General features: G+C 46.4%; 1 protein-coding gene across 6 annotated transcripts in view; it reads left to right on the plus strand.

Annotated features, from left to right (window-relative positions):
• The first annotated feature begins 864 nt into the window (after window positions 1-864).
• Window positions 865-25859, plus strand: part of CLTA (clathrin light chain A) — a 51630-nt gene continuing 26635 nt past the window's right edge. For 2 of the 6 annotated variants that reach the window (XM_070250374.1, XM_005605619.4), the window contains exons 1-4: window positions 895-1249; window positions 8423-8460; window positions 10538-10655; window positions 15195-15306. In XM_070250374.1, the coding sequence (XP_070106475.1) occupies window positions 1039-1249; window positions 8423-8460; window positions 10538-10655; window positions 15195-15306 (479 nt within the window). In that variant the 5' untranslated portion in view covers window positions 895-1038. Of the gene's footprint in view, window positions 1250-8422; window positions 8461-10537; window positions 10656-15194; window positions 15307-19721; window positions 19776-20946; window positions 20983-21894; window positions 22350-25859 lie in introns of those variants that run through there. The other 4 variants (XM_005605615.4, XM_070250373.1, XM_005605616.4 and 1 more) reach the window with 4 other exon arrangements.

Genomic DNA, 25859 nt, shown 5'->3' on the forward strand with positions numbered 1-25859 from the left:
TACGTCTCCAAATATACCTTCAATTATTCTCTTCTTAAGCTCTTTCAGATCCAGCCAAACTAACGTACTCTCTGTCCCCCAAACGTGCCAAGCTCTGAATCTTTGCACAGCAGTAACATTAGGCTGCCATTATTGACTCTTCCAAATCTTACCCATTTTCCATAGCAGAGCTCAGAGCAACCTCCTCTGTGAAGCCATGCCTAAGCACTTCAGCTGATTTCCCCAATTCTGAATGCATAAATATTTGTTGATTTTGCATGATGAGATGTGATGCCTCCACTAGCAAGTGACTCTCAGGCCAGCTTCCCCAGAGTCATGTACTCACCCCAGAGAGAATGCTATGGGGTGAGAATACTATGGGGGAGAAAAATCAGAGTTGTTTGAATCCATTCCATTTGAGTCAGGCGGCTCTAAGGAAGAAAATAATCTAGGCTGGGTGAATGTGTTAACAAGCACAAAATTTTTTTTTGTAAAGCCAGTACACAGCCGTAAAAGGATCCCATTTTCCCAACAATCCTGGCAGGAAGGCAGTGCAGGATTCTCGTTCCCATTTTACGAATGAGGAAACTGAAGTCCAGAAAGCCTAATTGGCTTGACTCTTCTGAGATCGGCCAATCATCGCCGCCCTAACTTCCCCTCACCTGTAGGTTCAGCAGCAGAGTCTCCTCAGACGTGGCGGACCCGGCGGGCAAGGACGCTTTAACGCAAACCCCACTGCCGCCAGCCCGGCCCGCCGGGCGCGCCACCCACCCCGCGGGCGCTGCCCGAGTCACGAGTTTTCCTCGGGGACCCGCCCCCTTCCTGCTGATTGGGTAGCTCTTGAACCATTGCTGTCCTCTGATTGGTTGCTGCCTTTTCGGCTCTCCCAAAGCTCCTAGACCGACCGGATATAGGGACAAGGTTTCCGTTTCCGTTTCCTCCTTCCTCCCGCTTGTCCTCCGGTTGCCGTCGCCACCACAGCGGCCGCTGCCGGGCGTCGTGTTGGTGGTTCGGTTGGCTGGTCTCAACGTCGGTGTCCGTGCCGTTGAACTGCGCGCCATGGCCGAGCTAGATCCGTTCGGCGCCCCCGCTGCCGGCGGCCCCGCGCTGGGGAACGGTGTGGCCGGCGCCGGCGAAGAAGACCCGGCCGCGGCCTTCCTGGCGCAGCAGGAGAGCGAGATTGCGGGCATCGAGAACGACGAGGCCTTCGCCATCCTGGACGGCGGCGCCCCCGGGCCCCTGCCGCACGGCGAGCCGCCGGGGGGTCCGGGTGAGAGGGCGGGCGCGCTTGGGGCGGGAGGCGTGGTCTGGAAACTCGGCCGGAGTGGGTCCGAGCGCTCCGCCTAACTCTTGTTCCTTGGTGCAGCGGGCGGGTTAGGAGGAGGGCAAAGAGGAAGCGAGACCCCGGCTCGGGGAACCGGCTCGCTGCTCTGGGTGTGAGCGCCCCTGGGCGCGGGCGGAGCGGGACAGCGAAGAAAATAGGGCGCCCGAAGAAGCCCCTTCAGTTCAGGAACTTTTCATTGAGCGCTTGCCGTGCTTTGAGCCTGGACTCTGAAGCAGCCGCATTGGCGCAGTTTGGCCAGACTTACAGGCAGCTCTGAGCCCAGCACGGATCCAGTTATGGGGAAAGGAGAGCAGAAAAAATAAGAGTAGTAGTATCGTTTTTGAGACATACAATCAGAAAGGGCAGTGCAATTCAGCATTTAAGCGCTTAAGGTGTACAGAATGAGGAGTGAATAGGGAACTCAAGAAGGATGATCTAGCCCTGGAAAAAGAAACTCTGGCCAGCGAGGGTTAAGAATTTCGCCATTTGTCAAAGGTAGTAGGGCCAGGACTTCTGGAGCCCTACTTCCTCTGGAAACAGCTTTGGTAGGCAGTGTTGCCTGAGCAGACCTAAGATTGACCTGGACCAGTCTTTCAAGAAGTGAACAAAGAATGTAGTGTGGCCTTTTCTCAGAAAAACTCAAGGGGAAAAAAAAGCACAGTAGGATGTCAATTTGATCTTTGAATGCCTTGCATGTGGGTGATGCTTAGGATTGTGATGGGAGGAAAGGTATGAGAGTAAGAGATCTTATGGGGAAGTAGAAAATTAGCTAGAAGAAATGAGATGTGGCTTTTCATTTACTTAAAAAAACTCCACTTAAAGGAGAATAGGATACTGGTGGGGCAGATAGGAGGGTCTGCTGCTTCAGCCCTGAGGGGCCTGGGCAGGCGACAGAAGTGGAGAAGCGTGCTGGGCGTGAGGCAGGAAAGAGTGTCGGAGTCTAGGCTTTGGTGCGCTAGGATAGTGCTCTTAATAAAAACACTCAGACTCAGGAGTCTCAAATTACTATGCCAACCAATCAGAACCTCTTGGGAGCGTGGGTGGGGAGACAGCCAGTTTTGCAGCCTCTGGGTTTTTATACTACACCATGCCACCTCCTAAGCAAATTGGTCCCTCAGTAAGACTCTGCCTGAGGTCATGTAATATGCTTGAAAGTGCCTTTGAGAGCAGGTAGGTTGGGTTCACCTGGGCAGTGGCTGGGAGATGAAGTTGGCTTTAAGTGGTTGGGGGTTTTTTGTTGTTGGGTGGTCTTTAACGTTTGCCTGAGAATCATAAAATTTACTTTTTAGATCCTTAGTTTGCCCCATTCATTTAATAGTAGAGAAAACTGAGTCCTACAGAGAAATAACTTGTTGAAGAAAAAAGGACAAGTTAATAGCTGAGCCCCAAGTCCCCACCCTTAGACTGTACCATATTCGGTTAGTTTTCGTATGGGTGTAGTGGGATAAGAGATTGTCATTTCTGAAAGGCGCTCGTGGCTGTCCGGGGTAGGACGGAGTTGGGGGAATCAGAACCTATAGTTAGAAGATTTTCCTGATTCAAGGACAGTGTTACTTTTGCTCGCTGTTGTATTTCCAGTGCCTAGCCCAATGACTGGCACATAGTAGATACTCACAGAAATGGGCAAAAATGGCAGGTCCAAGGGTTCTATATAAAACCCGCAGATCTTGGTGATGTGCACCTTGAGGAGGTAAAAAGGGAGAGAATAGGGGCCAGCCCAGTGGCGCAGTGGTTAAGTTCACCCACTCTGCTTTGGTGGGCCAGGGTTCACCAGTTGAGATCCTGGGCACAGACCAACATACTGCTCATCAAGCCACTCTGTGGCAGCGTCCTACATATAAAATGGAGGAAGATGGGCACGGATGTTACTTTAGGGCCAGCCTGCCTCACAAAACAAAAAGGAGAGAATAGAGTCGGACATATGGGTCCCTTGTGCATCAAGCTTTCAGCAAAGGGAAGGAAGGTGTGATTGCTGACTTAGTTCCTAGGAAGGACTTTCTTAGTGAACTAAGCATTTAGTGACTTAAAGCCAGGCCTCTGACCGTGTGGTTGAGGTTGGTAATAGTGCAGTGGTCAGCACTTTGGGGATTAGAGAGCTGGTTGGACAATTTCCTTTTCTTTCTTTTCTTTTTTTCAAGAAGCACTCTAGTGGTTAAGAGTCCCTGGTATCTTAGACTGCTCAAGGATGAGTTCAGCTTTGTCGTCTCAGGCAACGTAAATAACCACCACTGCCCTGCCTCAGTTTTCTCCTCTGTAAAAGGGGCACATACATGCCACATAGGGTTGCCAGGATTACATTAGCAAGCACCTGTAAAGTGCTTACACACAGTACCTGGAATATTATTATTATTACTACACATAGTACCTGGCTACCATTTTCCTTGGAAGTAGGGCGAGAAAGGTGCTACAAAGCCTGTAGCCTTTGGGGTGTACTGAGGAAACATTTTAAGAGGGAGCTCTGTATCTGTGTTATACTTAGGTGTATAGGCAGGAGGCTCAGACAGAGACTGAGGAGAGACGAACATAATCTAAACTCCCATGGAGCATGGGGACAGGCAAAACCCAGAGGGGTTAGGCCTGAGTCATGGATGACTCCCTTGGTTGTCGGGAGAACCAGACAAGAGGCCCTGAGTTGAGAGGTGAGAGGTGACAGCCGGGTAAAGTGGCTCTGAGGATGTTGAGGAAGAACGAGTGCTCCAGAAGGAGGCAGCATAAATCTAGAGCTGTTGCAAAGCCCTCAGTAATGAGGGGGGAGGGGAATAAGAGGCAGTTAAGGAGGTCCTGAGAGAGCATGGCAGTGAGGCACTATTGGTTATGTTTCTCACAAGTCCTTTCTTGGAGGAGGAGCAAGAAGAGCGGTAGAGGAACTAAGGAAGGCTTTCTGGAGGGAGAGGAATTTTGGCAGCAGTGGTGGAGAGAAGTTCAGAGACATCTTGTGAGTGGTCTTTAGCAATACTGCACATTTACGGTATGCCAGGTGCTCTCCGTGCTTTCGGATCCATGCAGTAACTGCAGGCTGAGTGGTGGTGTCATCCTATTTCAGCTGAGAACTGGTCATCGTGGAAGTGAAGCTGTGTTCCCAAGGGAGCAAGCTGATATACGCATGGCTCAGCGGGGACTCAAACCCAGATCTGCTTGACTTCAAAGGGCTGGGGAACATGAGAAGTCTAAGATGGGTCTGGGACAGAGCCTTTCATCACTGAAAACATATTCTAGCCCTTGTTTCTGTCTGGAGTTCCTGAGATGCCCTAGGAAGTTTCCTGCTGGAGCAACAGGTTGCTTAGCTTAGTTGTCCTACTAAGTCAAGGCCCTAGATGTCCTTTCTGCATGTTTCTGTAGCAACAGACGATCCTTTGTCTTGAGCCAGTTCAATGTGAATATAGGAGTACAGTAACTAATATAGAGCTCAAAGCACTTGCCATTGGATCTGGAGAGGTCTTCAGACCTAAAGGACAGGCAGCACGTGGTTTAGGAGGAGGTATGCAATGAGAATTGCTTCTGGTTTTGTGTATGCACTAGTGATCAAAGGCTCTTCTACTGGGAATGGCCTGGGGCTCGAATATATTAACTGGATAGTTGGTGTGTTAGCTGTAGTACATCCAGCTGTAGTACATTAACCAGAATGTAGGTCTGGCCAGACAGGCCATTGTAGGCTCTAGGATTTAAAACTATCTCATTCTTGGAGCCGACCCCACGGCATAGTGGTTAAGTTTGGCGCACTCTGCTTCGGTGGCCCAGGTTCGTGGGTTCAGATCCTGGGCCTGGACCTACACCACTTGTCAGCCATGCTGTGACAGTGACCCACATATAAAGTGGAGGAAGATTGGCAAAGATGGTAGCTCAGGGCTAATCTTCCTCAGCAAAAAAACCCCCCAAAACTGTCATTCTTTTCTTAGACAATAAATTTCAGGTCGATTAAAGAGCAGCTTTTTTTTTTTTTTTTAAGTACCAGAAGAAAAGTGAATATTTCAGAGTAGGAAAGGACTTCAGCATAAAAGCAGATGCAGAAATCATAAAGGAAAAATTGATAGTGTTTCTGTTACACATTTAGTAGTTCTAGGTGTTAAATATCACAAACCATATGAAAAAACAATAGGGAAAATATTTGCGATATGAGAGGATGGATAATACAGAGAGAATACCTAGAGATCAACAGCAGAAAAATGGGCAAAAGTCAGTTTAGTAAAGAAGAAAACCAAATGTCAGATAAGTGATTGTCATAGGAAATAAGATTGACATAACAAAGGTATCTTAAGGTTATTTTCTGCTATCAGATTAGCAAAAATTTAAAAACATGGTAAAACTCAGTCTCTAAGTATCAATGAAGGTCTGAGAAATGGGGCACTCGTGCTGTTTGTTGTAATAGAAACTAAGGGGCAAGCGGGTAGTGGTTTAGAAGTCTTTCAAATACGTATGCTGTGACCCAGCCATTCTACAACAAGGCGTTTATTACAGCGGAGCAATTGAATATGCCCCCAAAATACTTTTATTAGTTTTTTGGTAAACACTGTATTTCTAAAACTTGATAGAATGCTTAAAAAATTGTATAGGTACATGGCACACAACTAGCTTAAAGTGGTAAAAAGCCACTGACACAAACTGTAAGAAACTCATGTTTATGCTGTCATAAATAAAACATAGGAGTAAAACAATTAGGGAAATTAAGAACAGTATGAGAAATATGCTGAAATAATCAAGGTACATAACCAGTTGAAACATAGATTGAAGTCGAGGTAGTTTGGACTCGTGTCAGATTATCAGATGGTCTTTCCTCTTGACTCTGGGCTTGCTCAGGTTTTGCACCACTTTTTGAAGGCTGATATCTCAGAATGCATGCATTTAATATTTTTCTTATGTATCTTAAACATAAAAATAAATTTAGGAATATTATTAATTATCTGGTCCTTTAAGAGCAACTTATTTACTTCTCAAGGAACCCTATGCATATTCTAAGGTCGTTTGTGAGGGGCTGATACATATAGGTGTGTTGTGAGGATTAAAATTTAATGTATATAAAATGTTTAACACTGTCCTTGGCACATTGGAAACACACTTTAAGTGTTTTCATACTAAAAAAGTTGAGAATTTAATGATACAAATGGATTACTAAAAACATATGTTGTAGGAATCCAGTTTTGCTGAAAGAAATTTTCTGAATATGCATGAGGTAAACTAAAAGGATAGAAACCAATAGACTGAGTAATGAAATTACATGGCATTTTCTTCTGTGTCCATTTTCCGTTTTTTAAAAGCAATGTTTTGGTTTTAGATACACTGGGGAAATGATCTATGAAAGTTTCAATCCTCCGAAAGCCAAGAGGAGGGTAGTTGGGAGAAACAAGAGAACCAATGGAATAGATCAAATGTTTGGGTTGATTTGGAAAATAGGCAGCTCAGGTTGGGTTTAAGTAGTTAAAGAAGACCAGAGGAATAGTTTGATGAAATCTCTGCCTGTTAGAAGGAAAGAATGAGGCAGAGAGCACCCTGCCCCAGGCGTCTGGCACAGCTGTGCTGTTTCCACATACTGCCCTGTGAGGGCCTCTGATGGTGGCCCACAATGACTGCTTGGCCTTCCTTTTACTACTGAAGGATACTTCTTATGTCTTTTAGGTTCCTCTCTCAACTTCCCTCTCCCACTCCAGGCAATAAGATGGTCATCACAGTTTGAAAAAATTTGGACAAAATAATAGAAGTCCTGCAAAGTAGGTAGTAAATGTGGGTCAAACAACAGATATAAAGTACAGAATATATAGGTAGAAGCTAAACTTTTTTTAATCACAGGTCTGTTTACTTTTTATTGAGGTGACATTGGTTTATAACATGTAAATTTCAGGTGTACATCATTATATTTTGATTTCTGTGTAGACTATATCATATTCACCTCCCAAACGCTGATTACCATCCATCACCGTACACATGTGCCGTTTTACTCCTTTCACCCTCGCCTCTTCCTCTCTGTTAACCACCAGTCTGATCTCTGTATCTGTGTGTGCGTGGCTGAGAAACTCCGTTTTTATGGTGCCTGTGTTGAGGCTTTCAAGGGAAGGCAGAGCAGCCTCTCCAGAGGGATTAGGTGGGGCCCTGTACAGACTACCTCTTAGTGACGACTGCTGGGTCAGGGCGGGGCTAGAAGCACCTGCTAATCGGGCTAATCAGATAACTGAACTAGTGAGACACAGAATGGGTTTTAAAAAAAGTGGGGCTAGTGGGGACTGGCAAATTGACCAGAGCATGCTGCACGAAAAGGCTGCCTCATTTCAGACAGTTATTGCCAATTGAAGACTGCAGGCCCAGGATTGCCAGATTTTCTTTCTGCCTTCCCCTCACCCCCAAAACCTAGAAGTCCTAATTTTGTGAAATTTCCTGACTTAGTACTTTGTGTTTTAAATAAAATACATTCAGCCTGCGGACTACCATTTTGTACCCTATGGATGGAGAGTCTCTAGGTCTTACTTTCTCGTATTTCTGAGATGGACTTTCTCCCTTAGCTTATGAATAACTAACTGTGCCAATAAGACCAGATTGTACACCACGCTTTGCGTTTTTGCAGCTTGCATCCTTGAAAACACTGGTTTAATTTGTTATGTCCAGATCTTGCTGTTCTGGATTAATTCCAAGTGGGTTAGAGGAGTTAGCAAGAGGTCTCCATTGTAGACCCTTAGGTGCCAAACCTGCTCCAGCCACAGGATGGAGAACTTGACCCCCAAGAAAGCACCTTGGTTTCCCATGAGGCCACACGTCTCTGCTCACTGTGAAGAATTCCAGGCCACACTTTTTATTTGCCTTCTCCGGAGCTTTCATGGAGAAACACTGTTGCTCCATGAGACTGCTCTGCTAGGCTTTCATGTGTTGTCTCTCTAGGCCAGAAACCAGACTCAAGCTGTTGGGCTTGGGAACGGGGTCCACATTTTGATGAAGTCATTTGTCATTTGTGTATCAGCATATCTTGGTTTCGTTAAATAGAAAATTGTTCATTGTTATATCTAGTACCAAGCACGGAGATAGCATTTAGTATCTTACAGTACCTATGGCGTACAAACAATACTGCGTTACTCTGTAACCCTTTTGCCCAGCATTTGGCCAGCCCTGATTGACAGACTGAAATCTTCTGTCTTGCAGATGCTGTTGATGGAGTGATGAATGGCGAATACTACCAGGTACAGAGTACTCTGATTGTGTTGAATGATAGTGGTCAAGAGTCTCCCTTTCCTGTGATTTGAATTGACTGACCTAGAAAGGACCCTACTCCTTTGACTTTCCTGGATGTATCCTTAGCTGGTATGTTACCTGCCAGAGTGGAAAGATTTGAAGAGAAGTGATGTTGATAGAACATTCTTTTAAAATGTTATTGACCTGGCCCTAGTGTTACCAACTTTCTTCTCAAGAAATGACCCTTCATCATGATGATGGTGATGGCTCATTTAAACACTCTGTGCCGTGTGCTGTGTCAAGCACTGTTTTTACTTAATCTTATTTAATTTTCACAACAACCCGAGGGGCCTGTATTATTGTTATTCCTGTTTTACAGATGAGTAAACAGGCACACAGAGGTAAATTGCTAAAGTAACAAAGGTAGCATGTAGTGGGGCCAGCATTTGAACTTTTGGATTGTTGGGAGTGAAGGCAGCTGGTATTTGTGATGACTACCATTATTTTCTTTCTGTATCCCTAAGCTTTCGGTTGCCAGCCCAATTTGCATTGGCTTAAACATAGGGAATTTACTAGTATATATAATTGAAAGAGCTCTGGGATAGGGTAGGTGTCTTCAAACCAGGACTCTGACTCATTTCCTCGAATGCTCTGGCTCTCCCTGCTGAGTGTGGCAGATTTGTTCTCAGACTTTTTTCATGGTGGTGAGATGGCAGCCGCACTTCCCCGTCTCACATGTGCATGCGTGTCATATTATCTAGAACCAAATGGGGTTTCTCTTCTTCTCCCAGCTGCCCAAAAAAAGTCCTGCATTTCTCTCTGGATCAGGGGAAGGTAATCACTGTCACCTGGGGGAATAACCTGGTGCTTTCCTTATGCCTGGGTTTCTGCCCATCCTTCAACCAGTGGACTGGCAAGAAGGATAAGATTAGTCTAATTGGTTGAAACCAAAGGTGGACGAACTTTTTCTCTAAAGGGCCAGATAGTAAACATGTTAAGCTTTGTGGTTCGTAAGGGCTCTGTCGAGCTACTCTGTTGACGTACCATGAAAGCATCCATAGGCAGTATGTAAATGAACGGGCATGGCTGTGTTCCAGGGAAATTTAATTACAAAAACCAGCAGTTGGCCTAGACTGTGGTGTCCCATCCTTGGTTTAGAGCTTGGCCTTCAGAGTGAGACAGAACTGGGTGCAGAATCTGGCTTCATTCCTTACTAGCTTTGAGTTTGGACACATCCTTTCTCTGTGTCTTAGTTAATTCCCCAACGGGGAAGCGGGAATAGAAACTTGCCTTGCAAGGTGTTTGGGAGATAAAGCTTGTATTGCGTGGAAAGTGCTAGTAAGTTAGTTACTAATACTTGAAATATTCTCTTTCCAACTTTATTTATAGTCTGGTTAGGTTGACCTGGTAATAGTTCCTAATTCAACAGGTGAAATAATTCTTTAAAGATTAAATTCTGGTTGAGTCTTTACCAATTTGTTTATCAGCTCCCAAATCGAACCTGCTGTAAAGAAGAGTCCGCCCCCACAGCCCCCACACATCGTGACTCATATTTGCCTTTGTCTTCCCCTTGGTGTGACTGTAGTGACGATACGTTTTCTTTCGGACCCTCTCTGTCCTAGAATTCAGTATATTTTGAGGAAGGTATTAAGTGACCTTTTCCCTGCATTTAGAAGTCTCAGGTTCTAGGCCTTGTCTCTGCAAGGTAAGAAACAAAGGTACTTACCTTTGTTATTGAAGATACCGCATAATCTCTGTATCAAGTGGGGAAGCTAAAACTGATCATGCTGTTTCCTAGTCAGTCCATTACCAGCCCACCCCCGACTTTCCTTTCTCCCACTCACATTCCCTTCATTAACAGATAGGGTGACAGCTCCTCCGCCTCCTCCTCGATTGTAAGGATTAAGTGCAGTAATGTTGAAAGCTCCCTGTTGGCACGGAAGGTTGTGTTGTTACTTTTAAGGTAATCCTTTAACATTTGCAATAGCCCTCAGTGTGGTACACAAGCAGACTCCTAACCTGGAGGAAGCGCATTTCAGCAAGGAGTTTCTGGTACTGATAGAGCACAATTGTGTTTTGTGTTAGGAGAGTAATGGTCCGACAGACAGTTATGCAGCTATTTCACAAGTGGATCGATTGCAGTCAGAGCCTGAAAGTATCCGTAAATGGAGAGAAGAGCAGACGGAGCGCTTGGAAGCCCTTGGTAAGGAATCCCTTTCCGTCCTTGGCTGTCTGTTTTCAGTGGACTAGTTGATCTTGACTCTACTTTTCTCTCTTTGTAACTTGAGTTAGCCATAGTGTCCTTGTCTAGTCTTTAGGAAGGTATTGTTCTCAATCTGCAGGTCAGAGGGCCGCCCTCATGGAGATGCTTCATAATATGCCATTGTGTGCGGATTAGGGCAGCTCAGAGAGCGAGTGCATCCTCTCCTCTCAGGAGCAGAGCGGTGCTGTGGGAAGAGCCCTGGACTTGGAGTCTAAGACTGGGTTCAAGGCCCGGTCTTAACTCTTACCAGCTCTGGGCTCTTGCTCAAACCTTTCGGAGTCTGTTTTCTTCATCTGCAGAGTAAGGTCAGTGTTACGACCCGAGGGTTGTCTGAGATGGTATTTGTGAGAGAGCTTTGTAAACTCGAAGGTCTTATATCCACATCAGATAGTCCATTTCACAGTCTATTTGTCATTTGACAGCTGAATTGAAGGTAACACTTAATAGGAAAAGAGAGGTGTCTTAGAAAACATGTACAATTTGTTTTTCTTGCCTTAATACCCCTGTAAGGTAAGTTTGTACATTTTTATGGATGAGGAATGTAAGGATCATAGGTTGAATAAGTTTTTGAATCACACAGCTATGAAGTGGTACAGTCCGAATTTCGGCTTAAGTCTGCCCTGCTTCAGGGTGCACACTGTCCCTTCCGCCACACTGCATTTGCTGGTCAGGCCGTCTGGCCGGGCAGCTGAGCCCGAGATCAGTGACAGCCAGCCTGGCTTTTGGGGAAGAGCTGTGTGCGTGGATTGTGAGCTGTTGGTCAAGATCAGGAGAGTTGCTGTCCGTATGTGGTGGGTTGGGGAGGTATGTCAGAGTGTGGGGATGTTATCCACGAGATCGTCTTTTCTCAGCTTTTTATTAAAATTTAAAACACAGAACAGTTGAAAGGAGTAAAATGAACGTGTGTCCTATTGGGTTATCTTTATATAAATGAAGTGTGGGTGTGTTGTGTGTATGTATATGTATTTTGTACATGTATTTTGAATGTAAACACACTTTTTTTTTTTGCTGGTCTACTTTAAGATACAGACATCATATATTTCGTGCCTAAATATTTTGCTGTACATCTAGAAATAATGACGTTCTTGTATGTAACCACTCTGTCAACATTATTCTTCCTTCTTGGGAACCACTGAACTAGTAAAAACATAACTCCGTATTTTTCAGATGGGGTAACTGACACCTAGAGATAGGAAAGAACTTGACCCAGATAACCCACCTAGTTAGTGCCAAACTGTTCTCTCTCCAATCCAATTCATGTGGCTTTCAGAACAAAGGGCACATTTATATATGAAGCTTTAGAGTACTATCCAGTAGTAATTTCTGTGATGATGGAAATAGTCTGTATCTGTACTGTCCAGTTTGGTAGCCACTAACCATATGTAGCCATTAAGCACTTGAAATGTGGCTAAGTATGACTGAGAAATGGAATTTTAAATTTTATTTAATTTTGCTAAGTTTAAATAGCCACATATGGCTATTAGCTCCTGTACTGGGTAGTGCCGCTTTAAAAAGATGAAAATAGGTCTCTCGTGCCAGCAGCCATGGTCCCTGCTGCTGCTGCTTGGGGGTCTCTTCTGAGTAGGCCTAGGGGCAAGAGTTAGCTGGTATTAGTACAGCTGGAAGTATTTTTCATGTTACAAAACCCAGCTTTATGTTTTCTCTTTCCCCAAAGTTTAACAAAGTTGTCTTCTCCATGGAGCCAAGTACACTTTGGCATCTGGAAATACTGCATTTTCTTTTGGGCATTTTGGGAATATTCCATGAAGTATTTTCTTCACGCAAGATGCCTTCCTAAGGGAAGTAAAACATTTGGCCTTGCATTCCAGTTGAAGCAAATTAAACTGGCCCATGAACTAGGTGTTTATTTATTGGCCCCTTTTATCCTTGCAAGAACTGAGAAAGCACAAGAAGCTAAAAATAGAGAGCCAGTGTCATTGGTTTTCAGCTTAGCTGCTGGCCACATTGTCAAGTAGTTTTCCTTTCTGTGAACGGCAGTGAGGGCAGCCAGAGGAGGAGACGGCTGCAGTGTGCCCTGCTCTCTGAGCAGACACTTCATCCTTCCCTCCTGCCTCTCCTTCCCAGATTCAGAGAGAGTGCATCATGGTTTGAATCTTGGTCCCATCCAGCTAAGCGTTTAAGAATTCTAAATTCTTATTGCCATAATAAATCAGCAAAAGCAAAAATACAATTTAAAGTTACTGTTTTATGCAGTAACTATAATCTGCAGATGGTCACAATTTTTATCTAAATTAGATTAATTTTTCAGAGATAAGTTTCTGTAATATTTTGTTCCTAATATATAACAAGATTTTAGGGCCCACTTCGCCAGCCTGGGTTTGGTTCCCAGGAGCAGACCTACACCACTCGTCTGTCAGTGGCCATGCTCTGGCGGCAGCTCACATGAAAAACGAGGAAGATTGGCAGCAGATATTAGCTCGGCAAATCTTTCTCAGCAAAAAAAATGAAACAAGGTCATCAGACTACATAGAAAATACTTTCCAATCAAAAAGTAATTTTTTGGAAGTAATTTCACCACTCTTGAAAAGAAGACCTTACATTTTAAATTTGATATGTTTCGGTTCTTTGTCCACATGGCATGGTCGGCCCACAGCATCTCTTATTGCGTCATAGTGCCCTCCGTTACACACAGACTTAATGCATACACTTAATGCCAAGGACAGACACGCACCAGAAGTTTACTGTATATACTTGAGTCATCCGTGGAAAACCTGAGTAAAATAATTCTCTTTCTGGGTGGTAGGTCACCTTCTGATAAGATAGATAACAGGGTAACAAATTCTTTATAATCTGAAACTTTGGGGGAGTTCCAAGCTGCTATTAGGCTGTTTTTTATAGTTACAGACACAGCCTTCTCCAGATTGTTACTCTAACACGTTTCCTGCAAAGGCCCTAAAAATGCCCCCAAAGGCTTTGCTGCTTCCCTTCAGTTGGTTACTTGCCACCACCACTGCTTTCTACTCTCCTCCTCGAAGATACTAATTACAGGTTGGCCTCTGGCTCTGCACTGTCCACACTCTCATCTGGATCACTGGTGACTGTCTTCGGGTCACGTCTTGTATTTCTAGGCTTGCTTCCCTTTCTTTCCCTCCTTTGGAGGCAGCATAATGAGGTAGAAAAGTGAGAGCTTTAGAGTCAGACCTGGGTTTGAATCTTGGCTCCGTCACTTACTATAACCTGGAGGAAGGTACTCAAACATCCTGAGCTGTAGTTTTTCTCACTGCTGAATGTGGGACTAGAGTTTTCCTTCTTGGGATTGTTGTAAAGATTAAATGAGGCATGTGTAAAACACCTACTAGAGAGGATGTTGTTAATATGAAGTGTCAGTAATTTCAAGTGTCAACTGCAGCGATAGCTATGGCCTGTATTTCTTTCTCTCCCACTATTTAGTGACTTATGTCTCTTTAGCTAACTCTCTTAGAGGAACCCATGGTTGAACCCATAGTTAGTCCTAAGAAATTTCATGTTTGAGACTCCAATCTGGCAAACCTGCTAGGTATGCGTTTTCTCTAATTTCTGTCACCTTTTGAATAGCTGTTAATAATGATCCCCGCCCACCCACTGCAGTTCTCTCCATTGCTCTGCCACAGACGCTCTCTACCCTCTCAGCAGGAGCGGATGTTCTGCACTCTTCTCCAACTCTAACATGTGTGTCTACTATTTCCTGCTTCCTGAATCCTCCCTGCCTCTGGCAATTTTCTTGAAACCTCCCTGCTTCTCCTAGACGTGTTTGTACCCTCTTTAGTTAAGAGAGTGCCACCTTGTCTGTTACAGAACCGTTAGTTGCAGACCTGGGCTGTGGAATATAGTTTGTGGGAAGATTTTGTTAAAAGGTTATCTAATATGCATAGTCCACCCAGAACTAATGTTAGCAGCGTTATGAAAGAATCGTTCCTAATTGCTTTTCCCCAGTTGGTGCCCCAAAAGGCTTTTTTCTGTGGAAAGTATTTCAACCTCCCCTTTTCCCAAAAACGCCCCCCCCAAACTAGTGATTTACTAAATTGTCAGTGGAGATGAACTGGTAAAACACCTTGAGTAGAATTGCTGAGATCCAAGAGCTGGATGTACCAGCAAGGACAACAGAATTCTGTCTTCCTTCCCAACTATTCTCCCTCCAACATGCACACGCACACCTGCACACAGCGTAAGTTTAAGGAGACTAAATACAGGGCCAGCCCCATGGTGTAGTGCTTAAGTTCGTCATGCTCCACTTCGGTGGCCTGGGTTTGTGGGCTCAGATCCCAGGTGTGGAGCTATACCACTCGTCAGCCACTCATGCTGAGGTGGCAGCCCACATATAAAGTGGAGGAAGATTGGCACAGATGTTAGCTCAGGGCCAATCCTCAGCAAAAAAAAAATAAAATAATTTTTAAAATAAGGCTAAAATAAACTGATGAAATGAACTTCAATTTGTGTTTTGCCTCATTTCTATTGTTCTCCTTTTTCTTCCCTTCAAAGATGCCAATTCTCGGAAGCAAGAAGCAGAGTGGAAAGAAAAAGCAATAAAGGAGCTAGAAGAGTGGTATGCGAGGCAGGATGAGCAGCTCCAGAAAACGAAAGCCAACAACAGGTCAGTCCTGGTGCTTCAGCAACAGCTGGTTTCCAAGGCTGTGTCAAATCCATTTCCAACAGCCAGTGTAGGTTCTCAGCTGCAGGTCTCTTTTTTGTGAGCACAATTGAGCCAGTTCTTTAGCTATCTCAATTCAGTGTTTGGTTAATGTGCACCACCTGTAATGGTATGATACAGCAAAAGGAAAAGTGATTTCATCGATCGAGTCCACATGTCAGAATGTAACCCTGAAATGAAAGGCCGCTTTCATGAATATGCAAAGACCTCAGTATTTGGGAGATGATCGTGGACTTGGTCACGTTGCGTGTCCTGAACACAGCCCTGCCCTCTGAAAGCTGCTTCATGAAGGGGTATGTGAGCAGGGAGATGTACTTTGTGATTGGGTAACCACGGGCCTTTCAACATAGGGACTTCAGAATTAAGGGTTCTCTGGGTACTTATCTGTGTCTAAGAAAATCTCAAGTTGACGTCTTAAATGCCCTTTTCAGAATTTACTCACTTACTGAAGGTTAAATAGTTGTGGGGAGAAACACATTCATTCTCATATCACCACCGACCAGGAGTTGTGGTCTTTGCTCCGTGCGCGGAGTCCACTTGGAAGTGGCTTGGTGGGAGCGAGGCCGAGGCAGTGCTGCTTGCTTGGTCTAGCCAGTGGGCTTGGTTTCCCTGCTGGATCCGGAGTCCAGCTTTCACTCCATAGTTAGTTCACTCACTTCAGTGTAAAGATAGGCCGGTCTGGGCCTGGGGATGTTTTTAATTTCCAGGGTAAATATCCTTGGGTTCCTGTCCTTAGCGGCAGAAGTGGGTTTAAGTGCCCTTGTCTCTGGCAACTCTGTTAGATGGAAATCTGCCAGAAAAAGGGAACTGCCACTTTGCCGGCCACCCTCTGCCTCTGTGGGGCAACTGTGGTCGAACGGATGGCCTGTGCCCCACAGCCGCCTTCAGCTGTCTCCTGTTGGCCTCCTTGGTTGTGTCCACTGCCCCGCAGACGCCAGGTTCAAACCTCAGGCCAGAGTCCTGGCCACCGTCCTGTGAGGAGGCACTGGAGGCGTGCCTGTTGGGTTCCAGTGGAAGGTCTGTCATGAGTCTGGTAAGGACTGCTCTCTTGTCTGGGCGTTGAGTTGCTGAGAGTGGCATCAGCTCCCGGGGCTTCTGCTGAGCTCGTGGTCAGTTTGAAGCGCTGACAAGTCCAGGCTCCTTTATCCTGTGCTCATTCAACATGAGTTCCCCCGGATGCAAGTCCAGATCTCTAGAGAAAGCTGCGGGGGCACTTCGTGTAAGCACTGCGTGAAGCCTAGCGAGTTGCCCCGGCCCGTGAGTCTGCTCAAGAACTGGGCAAAACGGGACTGACCCTCCTTGTGTCAGGGTCCTTGACGCTTAAGCAAGTTGACATAACAGATTCTCTGACTCAGACAGTGGTTACGTTGGGAACGGTCTTCCCATTGCAGAAATTTTTTCAAGCCAGTTTTGCTAAACTGTATCCCTTCTGTAAAGCAAAGGATACCTGTCTGTACAGAATCGGTTCTCCCTGGAGGGAGTAATCACACCTGTTTTGAGGAGTTCAGTCTGAAAGGTTTCGTCCCTCCAGGCGTTGGTTTAGGGTTTGGCCACTTTGCTTGCCGGAATTGCAGTGTTATGTTGGGTGGTCTCACAGATGAACCTCTCAAGTTCCAGAGAGGGGAGGAGACGCCAACTCCCCGTTCATGGAGAGTGCGGAGCTGTTTAGAAACCGGGTCGCTTCCTTACAGAAACCGTGCAGCACAGGCTGACCCTGAGTGTGGAAAGCTAGTGACACACTTGGCACTCTCACTAGGGTTCCAGGGCAGATGGCATGGTTTTTACACTTTATTCCAGTTATTCTTCAGTGGGCTGAGGTGGGAGCCATTCTGGAACCACTCTGGCGACTTTTTCCAATGGCGTACCTCCTCCCCTGGAGATTTGACATCACTGACTGCTCCCCTCCCCATCCATGTTTGACTCTAAACATTAGAGTCCCATAGGACTAAAGGAATAAGGCCCATATATTAGAGATAGATATAAAGTGACTCATCTTTCTCATTGTTTACAGGTAAAAAGTGAATATTTTGAGGAAAGAAAATGAGGGTGTTCATTTCAAGCAGGTGTCATTCTCCCTGGGTAACTCTTGTCGCAGCTGGATATGTAAGGGGACCACAGAGATAAGGCAGAAAGGCAGACAAGTTCGAAAGAGGAGACTTGGGGTGGCAAGGGCCTGTTTTTGTAAGTGTGTGTCATCAGGCCTGCTGCCTTCCAGATGCCCCCACCTGCGGCCTTGGGAGCACACGTGTGCCAGGCTCTGTGCTGGGCCCTGGGTGGACCCGTCAGCAGACAGCCCCTATCTTCCTGGCTACTGTAGTCTAGCGTGAGTCCTCAGGCTGCATCTCCCTCCTTTTATTGTAAGTCGAGGCCTGAATATCACTGCACAAGAGCCATGTATTATTGAGTGACAGCCCATGGAAAAGAATTCTGTTTTCATAGGAGCCAGTCAGAAGAGTGGCTGGCTGCCACAGTTGGACGAGTTTTACCCATGGGGACAACCCCAGACCATGTCCTTTCCAAAGCATGAGAGAAACCTTTGCCTTTTTACGGGTAGCTTTGTTGCTGACTTCTCACTTCTTTCAAGGCCTGTTGTGAAAGTTTGGGGAATCCCCGATTCTCAGTGATGGCAGATTGAGCCCCGCTCTGGGCTCCGACGTGGGGCAGCCTCCCGAGCGTTCCGACAGGCGTGAGGCCGAGCCTGCTTCGCAGGCCCCTGCCCTCGGGCCCGTGTCTGGCGGGCGAAGAGCAGGTGCACGGGCTGCCTGTGCTGTGTGTGATTTCCCGTTTGTTCTGATCCGTAACTTGACAGGGCTGTGCTGTCACCAACAAGCTCTCTCGTTTTGGGGCCAGCTGCAAAAGAGCAAAAAAGCCTGACATTCAAGCTTTTGTTGTCTCAGTGAGGCCTCGACAGGCATCATTAACCTTTATTTTCTTCAGGGGAAGTCAGCACAAGTTGAAGTTGATTAGATCTAGTCCTTTGTGTAGACTAAAAGGATTACGGGCTCACAGGCGGGCCTGCCTTTCCTTTCCTTCCCACTCATCCTGCCCGCAAATAACTCTCTGTTTTCCTGCTGACTCAGTTTGAGTTACAACAAGGCTGCTCTTTTTGCTTTCTTTAAATTTCCACAAAACACTTCCTATGTATAAACCAAAATGGGAAAGAAGGAAGGGTGTGTGTGTTTAAAAATAAACTGAAATTAAAATTACTAGAATTTCCCTTTAAATAAATAGGAGTTTAGGTTAATGACCAGGCATGATTGTCCTTAAAAAATGTCCCTTCCACTTCTGCACCCCAGACTGACCTGGCAAAGGACAGGGCAGACTCCTTGAGGGCGGTTCCCTGCCACCCACCGTGGACATAGTGGGCTGGCTGGGCCCAGGGATTCAGCCTGGGCGGTGGAGTCCGAGCTAGCCTGTCCCCTGTGGTGTAGACTCTTCCACCCAGCTTGCCCCCTTTCCTTCTTGTCCAAGAGCCCTGCCGTTTTGATCCGTTCCCAGTGGGAGAGTTGAGGAGGGATGGAGCTGGGGCTCCTAGGCTGCACCTTGTCGAATCGGTTCAAGGCTGGCATGGGCTGAGCAGTCAGACAGTTGTATTGAGGGACACACAGCGAGCCAGAGCCAGGACCCCTGTCTGTAGGTCTGTACACCAGACAGCTCGCTTCCAGCTGCTTTTTTGTCTAACATGGGGATTTTGAAATGACCATGTGTGTTTCCAGGATCCTGAAAATTGATCCTCTTCGGCCATTGTGGGGAAGCAGTAGTTGGATAATCCAAGATAAAACTGGCTTTGGGACCTGGCACGTGGGGGGCTGGCAGCGTTCATGCCCAGTGATATGTACTGAAGCAGGCAGAAAGGTGACACAGCTTCCTGAGCACACGCCAGCTGGCAAGAAGCATTAAGGTGCAGCCCTGTCTGTGACTTCTGCTGCCCCCGCAAAGTTGCCACTTGCTGCTGAGCAGGTGGTGTCGTCTCGAGGCCCCGTTAGCTCGTCTGTAAAGCATGGTGAGAACACTCCGTGTCCTAGGTCGTTGGAGTTGAGGATTGAGTTGACACCATGTCTGTAAAAGGGCTTAGCTCCCAAGTGGGAGCTTCGGAAATGCTCCTGTTGGCTGGGGTGTGAGGCAAGGGGCTGAAGTTGGCCGTGCTCACTGTGAAGCCCCGTGGGGAAGCCCAGCGGAGGATCGGCGCCTGATGGAGTCTGCAGCGCCGGAAGCCTTGCTGGGTTAGGATGGAGCCTTGGGAGCGGCTCCCCAGAGCACAGTGGTGCCTCTATTGTGGGTTTGAGATGTTTCTGCTTCTCAATGTTCTCTCTTTTTTCCTGCCTGCTTGCCTGCCTTTGGGACCTCTTGCTGTCTAGGGTGGCAGACGAAGCTTTCTACAAACAACCCTTCGCTGACGTGATTGGTTATGTGTATGTTGCAAAACTAATTTCTTCTCTTGTTTTCATTCTTCTTTTCATTTAGAGTTAATACTCCTTTTATGTCACAAATTGCTTTGCTTTTTAAGTTATTTCAAATTGGCACTGTGGGGGCTGCATAAGAGTGGATAAGCTGGGGCTTTGATCCATTGATTGTCTCGCAGAATCATGACTCCCTGCTCTGCCGTTTCTTGTATTTGGGGTTTTGGAGGGAAGGAAGCTGGGTCCCTTGCAAAATGTGGGTCATTCATGATCTTGTCTGGGAAGGCTTTGGCACTGGGTGGGCTCTGACCTCTTGCTGCCTCCCGGCTCCGGGTGGGAAGGACAAGTGTCCGGTGGGGGGGGGGGGGGGAGGTGGAAGTCCGGGGTTAGGGGCCAGTGGGGGCAGCATTTTACATTCGGTTCCTTCAAAGAATGCAGGGTTGGTTGCCTCTCCTTCGGGGCAGAAGAGTCCAGAGCCGACGGGGTTGTCTCCAATGGGGAGCTGTAATTGTTTCTCCATGGTCTTACATGTCGGAAATTGTCATCTAGTGGCCAGCTTCTGATGCCCTGTCCCCAACGCTGGCACAAAGAGGCCTGAGCCTTGAGGTTAGGGTAGCCAAAGTTGTCTGATAGGGGCCACTTTGGCTTTCCCCCCAAAGGAAAGTGCATCTTCTCTGGAAAAGTTTTTTGGTTTAAGGATTCCTGTTATCAGAGTAGTATTACCGACGACTTGGGAACAGTTCTTGCTGTTTCCTCCTCAAAAATTAGAACTAGCTTTCGATATAAGGGAGATGAGAGTGGAATGGAGGAAGAGAGCAGCTTTGGGGACGATGGACAACAGGCTGAGGGCCGTAGGGCTTGTGGTGTTGGCCTGTTCATCCCATTAGAAGACGGGGCTGGGTGTCCTGGCCCAGGCGCATTTGCAGGGAGACTTGTGAAATGCTGGACTTACAGGTGGTGTTGGATTTGATTTTGCACATTCTCTCTGGAGTAGAAATGGAGACTGGAAAAGTCGAGTCTGGGTTTGCTGGGCAGCAGGTGGCCCAGCAAAGCCAGCTGCACGTTCCCGAGTGTAGAGTGGCAAGGGCATGTCTAGCTTACCATCTGCATTGAGCTCATTCTCATTTTCTATATCTGACCTAAAGTTTCTCTCCTTGTTTCTTTTCTTCTCTTCACCTTTAAGCACAAACATAAACCATCCTTGCTACAGCCTAGAACAGTTAAGTAAACCTTTCTCACTGCCCGTAACTGTGTGTGCCATGAAGTCGCAGTGTTGTAGTGGCTCTGGGCTTCAGCGGTGTTTGCCACAGCCATCCCTGTGAGTGCCGCCCTCCGTCCCCACAGACCAGTCATCTCCATTGCTTTCGCTTTGCCCGTGATGCTTGTTGGAGTAGATGAATATAGTGTGTCTTCCCTCCTTTTAACACTGTCCTTTCGGGCTGTAGCTCCCACCAGTTAGTTCCCAGCTCAGGGTGGGCTGACCTGGACGTCAAAAAATATTGGAGCAGCATCCTACCAAAAAGCAACTGACGTTGATTGGCTCTCCAGCTATTGGACACCCACCCCTGCCAGAGTGTGCCCTGAGTGGCCCGAGGCATCTGGCTGGAGGGAACATGGCCACCTTTTGGCTGAACTGGAGAATGTCCTAACAAACACCCTCCCAGAACGGCTTCAGTCTCGGGTGTCTGCTGGATGGGAGCTTTGTCTTGAGTTCCTGTTGATCTGCCCTGTTTCTCTCCAGCCTTAGGAATAAATCCAGAGGCTCTTGTGCAGTGACCTGTGGGCTTTTTAGAAGTCTCTAAGTTTATTTGAAACTCACGACAGCCCAACATAGATACTCTCCAAGCTGCTTTGCTCGTGGTAGTGAAGGCAGTGTGCAGCAGCTTCAAGACCCGCTTTTTAACGCTCTGTATCACCAGACAGAGGAGAGCGCCCTGAGCCAAACACCTGTATTCCAACATTTTACACAGCAGTCCAGGCACCGTGCCTCGGAGAGCTGACCACGTGTCTGTTCCCGAGTCTGACTCGGGCCGGGGGTGTTAACTCTTTGGAAAGGAGAACGCCGTTAAGTCAGGCGTGAAGAGCTCACGGGGTCCTGCGTTACACCAACATGTTTTGTTGTTGCTTCCAGGGCAGCAGAAGAAGCCTTTGTAAATGACATTGACGAGTCGTCCCCAGGCACTGAGTGGGAACGGGTGGCCCGGCTGTGTGACTTTAACCCCAAGTCCAGCAAGCAGGCCAAAGACGTCTCCCGCATGCGCTCTGTCCTCATCTCCCTCAAGCAGGCCCCCCTGGTGCACTGAAGAGCCGGCTGTGGAAACCCTACACCTGCACTAGCTCAGTCCTGCTCAGTGAAGCTCTTCACAGTAATTGGGTTAATTATGTTGAGTTCTTTTGGACCAAACCTTTTGTCTTTAGAGTTGATCATTGTTGGTGATTGCATGTTTCCTTTACCTGTGTTCTCCCTGGCGTTCAGAGAGGAGGGAGCGGGCGGGCGGCGCGGAGGAGTGGGGGAGCCTCCCGGTGTAGCCACAGCTGTGCTTTTGTGCATTATTCTGAGAATAAATTTGTTTCCAAACAGCAAGCCCGAAGCTTCATTATTGACCTCAAGGTGCTGAGGTTTGGAGTGAGGAGAAGTTGCCTTTCATCATTTCTAGGGCTGAGGAGGCACAGCCATTGAGTGCCCCCCCCCCCCCCCCCCCCCCCGCCTCGAACTAAAATAGCTCCAAGTTTCTGTTGTCTGCACTAGGATTCTGTGGAGGTTTCCACTTGAAAAGGGAGTTCCCCGGCTAAACGTTAACCCCTTATTGCCACCTAAAACAGCGCTGTGAACCCCTCATCAGCCTAGACATCTTCTCCCACACGGCTGTCACTGTCCGTACTTTGGGGTCTTAGATAGTATATTTCAACAGGGGTCTCTCTGGGATATAGAGACTGTAGTGAGACCCTCACTCCTGTGGGTTCAGCCAGTAAACCTGAGTCAGGATGGCGTTAGCATGGGGCCTAGCCCTGTCACTGGATTCCTGGAGCACGTGTCAGTGCCATCCCTAGTACTTCACTCATTTCTAGTGCCAAATCCTTCATCTACACCTTGCCGGCCAGTACAACAGCCGCTCGGCATGTGTGGCTGTTTAAATTTAAATTAATGAAAATTAAACATACATTTCTAGGCCTAATTACATTTCATAGGCTCAGTGGCCACGTGTGGTTAGGTAGTGGCATCTGAACTGCACAGCACAGATTACAGCACATCTGCATCATCACGGAAGTTCTGGATGACATTGATCTACACAACAGGTGCTTCAAGGAGACTGCTCCATTCAGGCATCAACACACTGTCAGCCCTCAGAACCTGTCACATTTTAGGTGATGGTTCGAGCAGCTAATAAAGCCATATTTCAGAAATCTGCTGCTAGGTACCCGATAGATTTCCCAGTTGGAGCCTGATGTCAACTCTTGTACCACACTGTGGAAGGGGGTTGCTCTTGCCATTGCCAAGAAGGAACGTCTCCCATCTCTCCTGTGGTAATTATGTCTGGAAGGGAGAGGAACCTTCACTAATTTTCCACCTACATCCCCCTGTCCAAGCTGCTGCTTTGGGCATTCCTTGATCTGCCCCACAGTTCTCTTCATTCCTCCCCTTTAGCCACCTTTGATCGTACTGTTGTCCACTGACCAGCTGTCATCTCCAGGCCTTGCTAATGCCATTGAAAATGTCAGAATCCAGTTTAAGAACTAGCTCAAAGGTTTCCTCCACACTGCCTCTCCTTGCTCCTGCCCCTGAGCTCCCATGGCCCTCTATGTGGGGCAGCTTACCTTTTGGTATTGTCTTACTGGTATCATCTGAACTGGTCTTGCCTCTGACACCAGATGGTTTCTTGAGGGTGGATATGGCAGCTTAAGGTGTCAGTAAAGTTTGTAACATTCCCAAGACCAAGAGGTGACTAGATAACATGACAGAAGTTATACAAGAGGACTTCCAAGGCTAGGTCATAAAAGTCAACGCCGCTTATGGCTGGTTTGTTGGAAAACACAAGCTGGTAGTCCTTGAGCCATCAGGTAAAAAACTCTGCCACCCTGGAGCCACCATGCTGTGAGGAAGTGCAAACCAGCCCACGTGGAGAGACCAACAGAGAAATGCCTAGCCAGTCCCTAGTATTCCAGCCTCGTGCTGAGGTGGTTTGTTACGCAGCAGTGATCTGGGATTGTTTCTAATGCCTGCAATACCCCGTGGGGCTTCATAAAAAGGAGGGAGTTGGTCTAGGGACTCAGTGGGTGCTCATCATTTAGTTTCAAACCTCTTTCTTGGGGCCGGTTTGTTTTTTATGTCAAATTTTAAATGTTATTCAATATAGTATTAGAAGTCCTAGCCAGAGCAATTAGGCAAGAAAGAGAAAAGGGATCCAAATTGGAAAAGTAAAACTGTCACTGTTTGCAAATGACATGATACTATATATAGAAATCCTAAAGAGTCCACCAAAAAACCTGTGTATTGAAAACTGTGACACTGATGAAAGTAATTGAAGACACAAATAAATGAGAATATATTCCATGCTTATGGATAAGAATTAATATTGTTAAAAATGTCCACACTGCCCAAAGCAAGCTACAGATTGAGTATAATCCCCAGCAAAGTTCCAGCGGGATTTGGGGCCAGCCCAGTGGCGGAGTGGTTAAGTTTGCACCTTCTGCTTTGGCGGCCCGGGGTTCCCCGGTTCAGATCCCGGGTGCGGACATGGCACTGCTTGGCAAGCCATGCTGTGGTAGGCGTCCCACGTATAAAGTAGAGGAAGATGGGCACGGATGTTAGCTCTGCGCCAGTCTTCCCCAGCAAAAAGAGGGGGACTGGTGGCAGATGTTAGCTCAGGGCCAATCTTCCTCAAAAAAAAAAATTCCAGTGGCATTTTTCACAGAAATAGAACAAACAATCCTAAAATTTGTACAGAATCACGAAAGACTCCAAATAGTCAAAGTAGCCTTGAGAAAGAACAAAGCTGGAGACATCACACTCCCTGGTTTCAAACTATATTCCAAAGCTATAGCAATCAAAACAGGATGGTATTGGCATAAAAGCAGACACACAGATCAACAGAACAGAATAGAGAGCCCAGAAAAAAACTCACGCATATATGGTCAATTTATGACAAAGGAGCCAAGAAGATACAGTCAGGAAAGGACAGTTGGAAAAACTGAACCACTATGTTATACCACACTAACTCAAAATGGATTAAAGACTTGAAGGTAAGACCTGAAAAATTCTTAGACGAAAACATAGGCAATAAGATCCTTGACACTGGTCTTGGTGATAATCTTTTGGATTTCATACCAAAAGCAAAGACAACAAAAGCAAAAATAAACAAGTGGGACTAGATCAAACTTAAACATTTTTGTACAGCAAAGGAAACCATCAATAACAGGAAAAGGCAACTTAGTGAATGGGAGAAAAATTTGCAAATCATATCTGATAAGGGGTTAATAAATATCCAAAATCTATAAAGAACTCATACAACTCAATAGGGAAAAAAAAATCCAATTAAAAAATGGGCAGAGGATCTAAACAGACATTTTTCCAAAGACGAGACACACATGGTCAACAGGTAGGTGAAAAGATGCTCAGCATCCCTAACCATCGGGGAAATGCAAATCAAAACCACAGTGAGCCAACACCGCACACCTGTTAGAATGGCTGTTATCAGAAAAACAAGTTGGGGAGAATGTTGAGAAAAGGCAACCTTTGTGCACTGTTAGCAGGAATGTAAACTGGTGCAGCCACTATGGAAAACAGTATGGAGGTTCCTCAAAAAATTAAAAACAGAACCACCATATAATCCAGCTATCCCACTTCTGGGTATTTATCCTGAGAAAATGAAACTAACTGGAAAAGATGTCTGCATCCCCATGTTCGTTGCAGCATTATTTGCAATTGTCAAGCTATGGAAACACCTAAGTGTCCATCAATAGATGGATAAAGAAAATGTGGTACAGCAGTCCCCTGACCTGTGGTTTCACTTTCCACGGTTTCAGTTACCTACAGTAAACCACAGTCTGAAAATATTAAATGGAAAATTCCAGAAATAAACAATTCCTAGGTTTTCG

The sequence above is a fragment of the Equus caballus genome, chromosome 25 (assembly GCF_041296265.1).
Source record: "Equus caballus isolate H_3958 breed thoroughbred chromosome 25, TB-T2T, whole genome shotgun sequence".
Taxonomy (NCBI): Eukaryota; Metazoa; Chordata; class Mammalia; order Perissodactyla; family Equidae; genus Equus; species Equus caballus.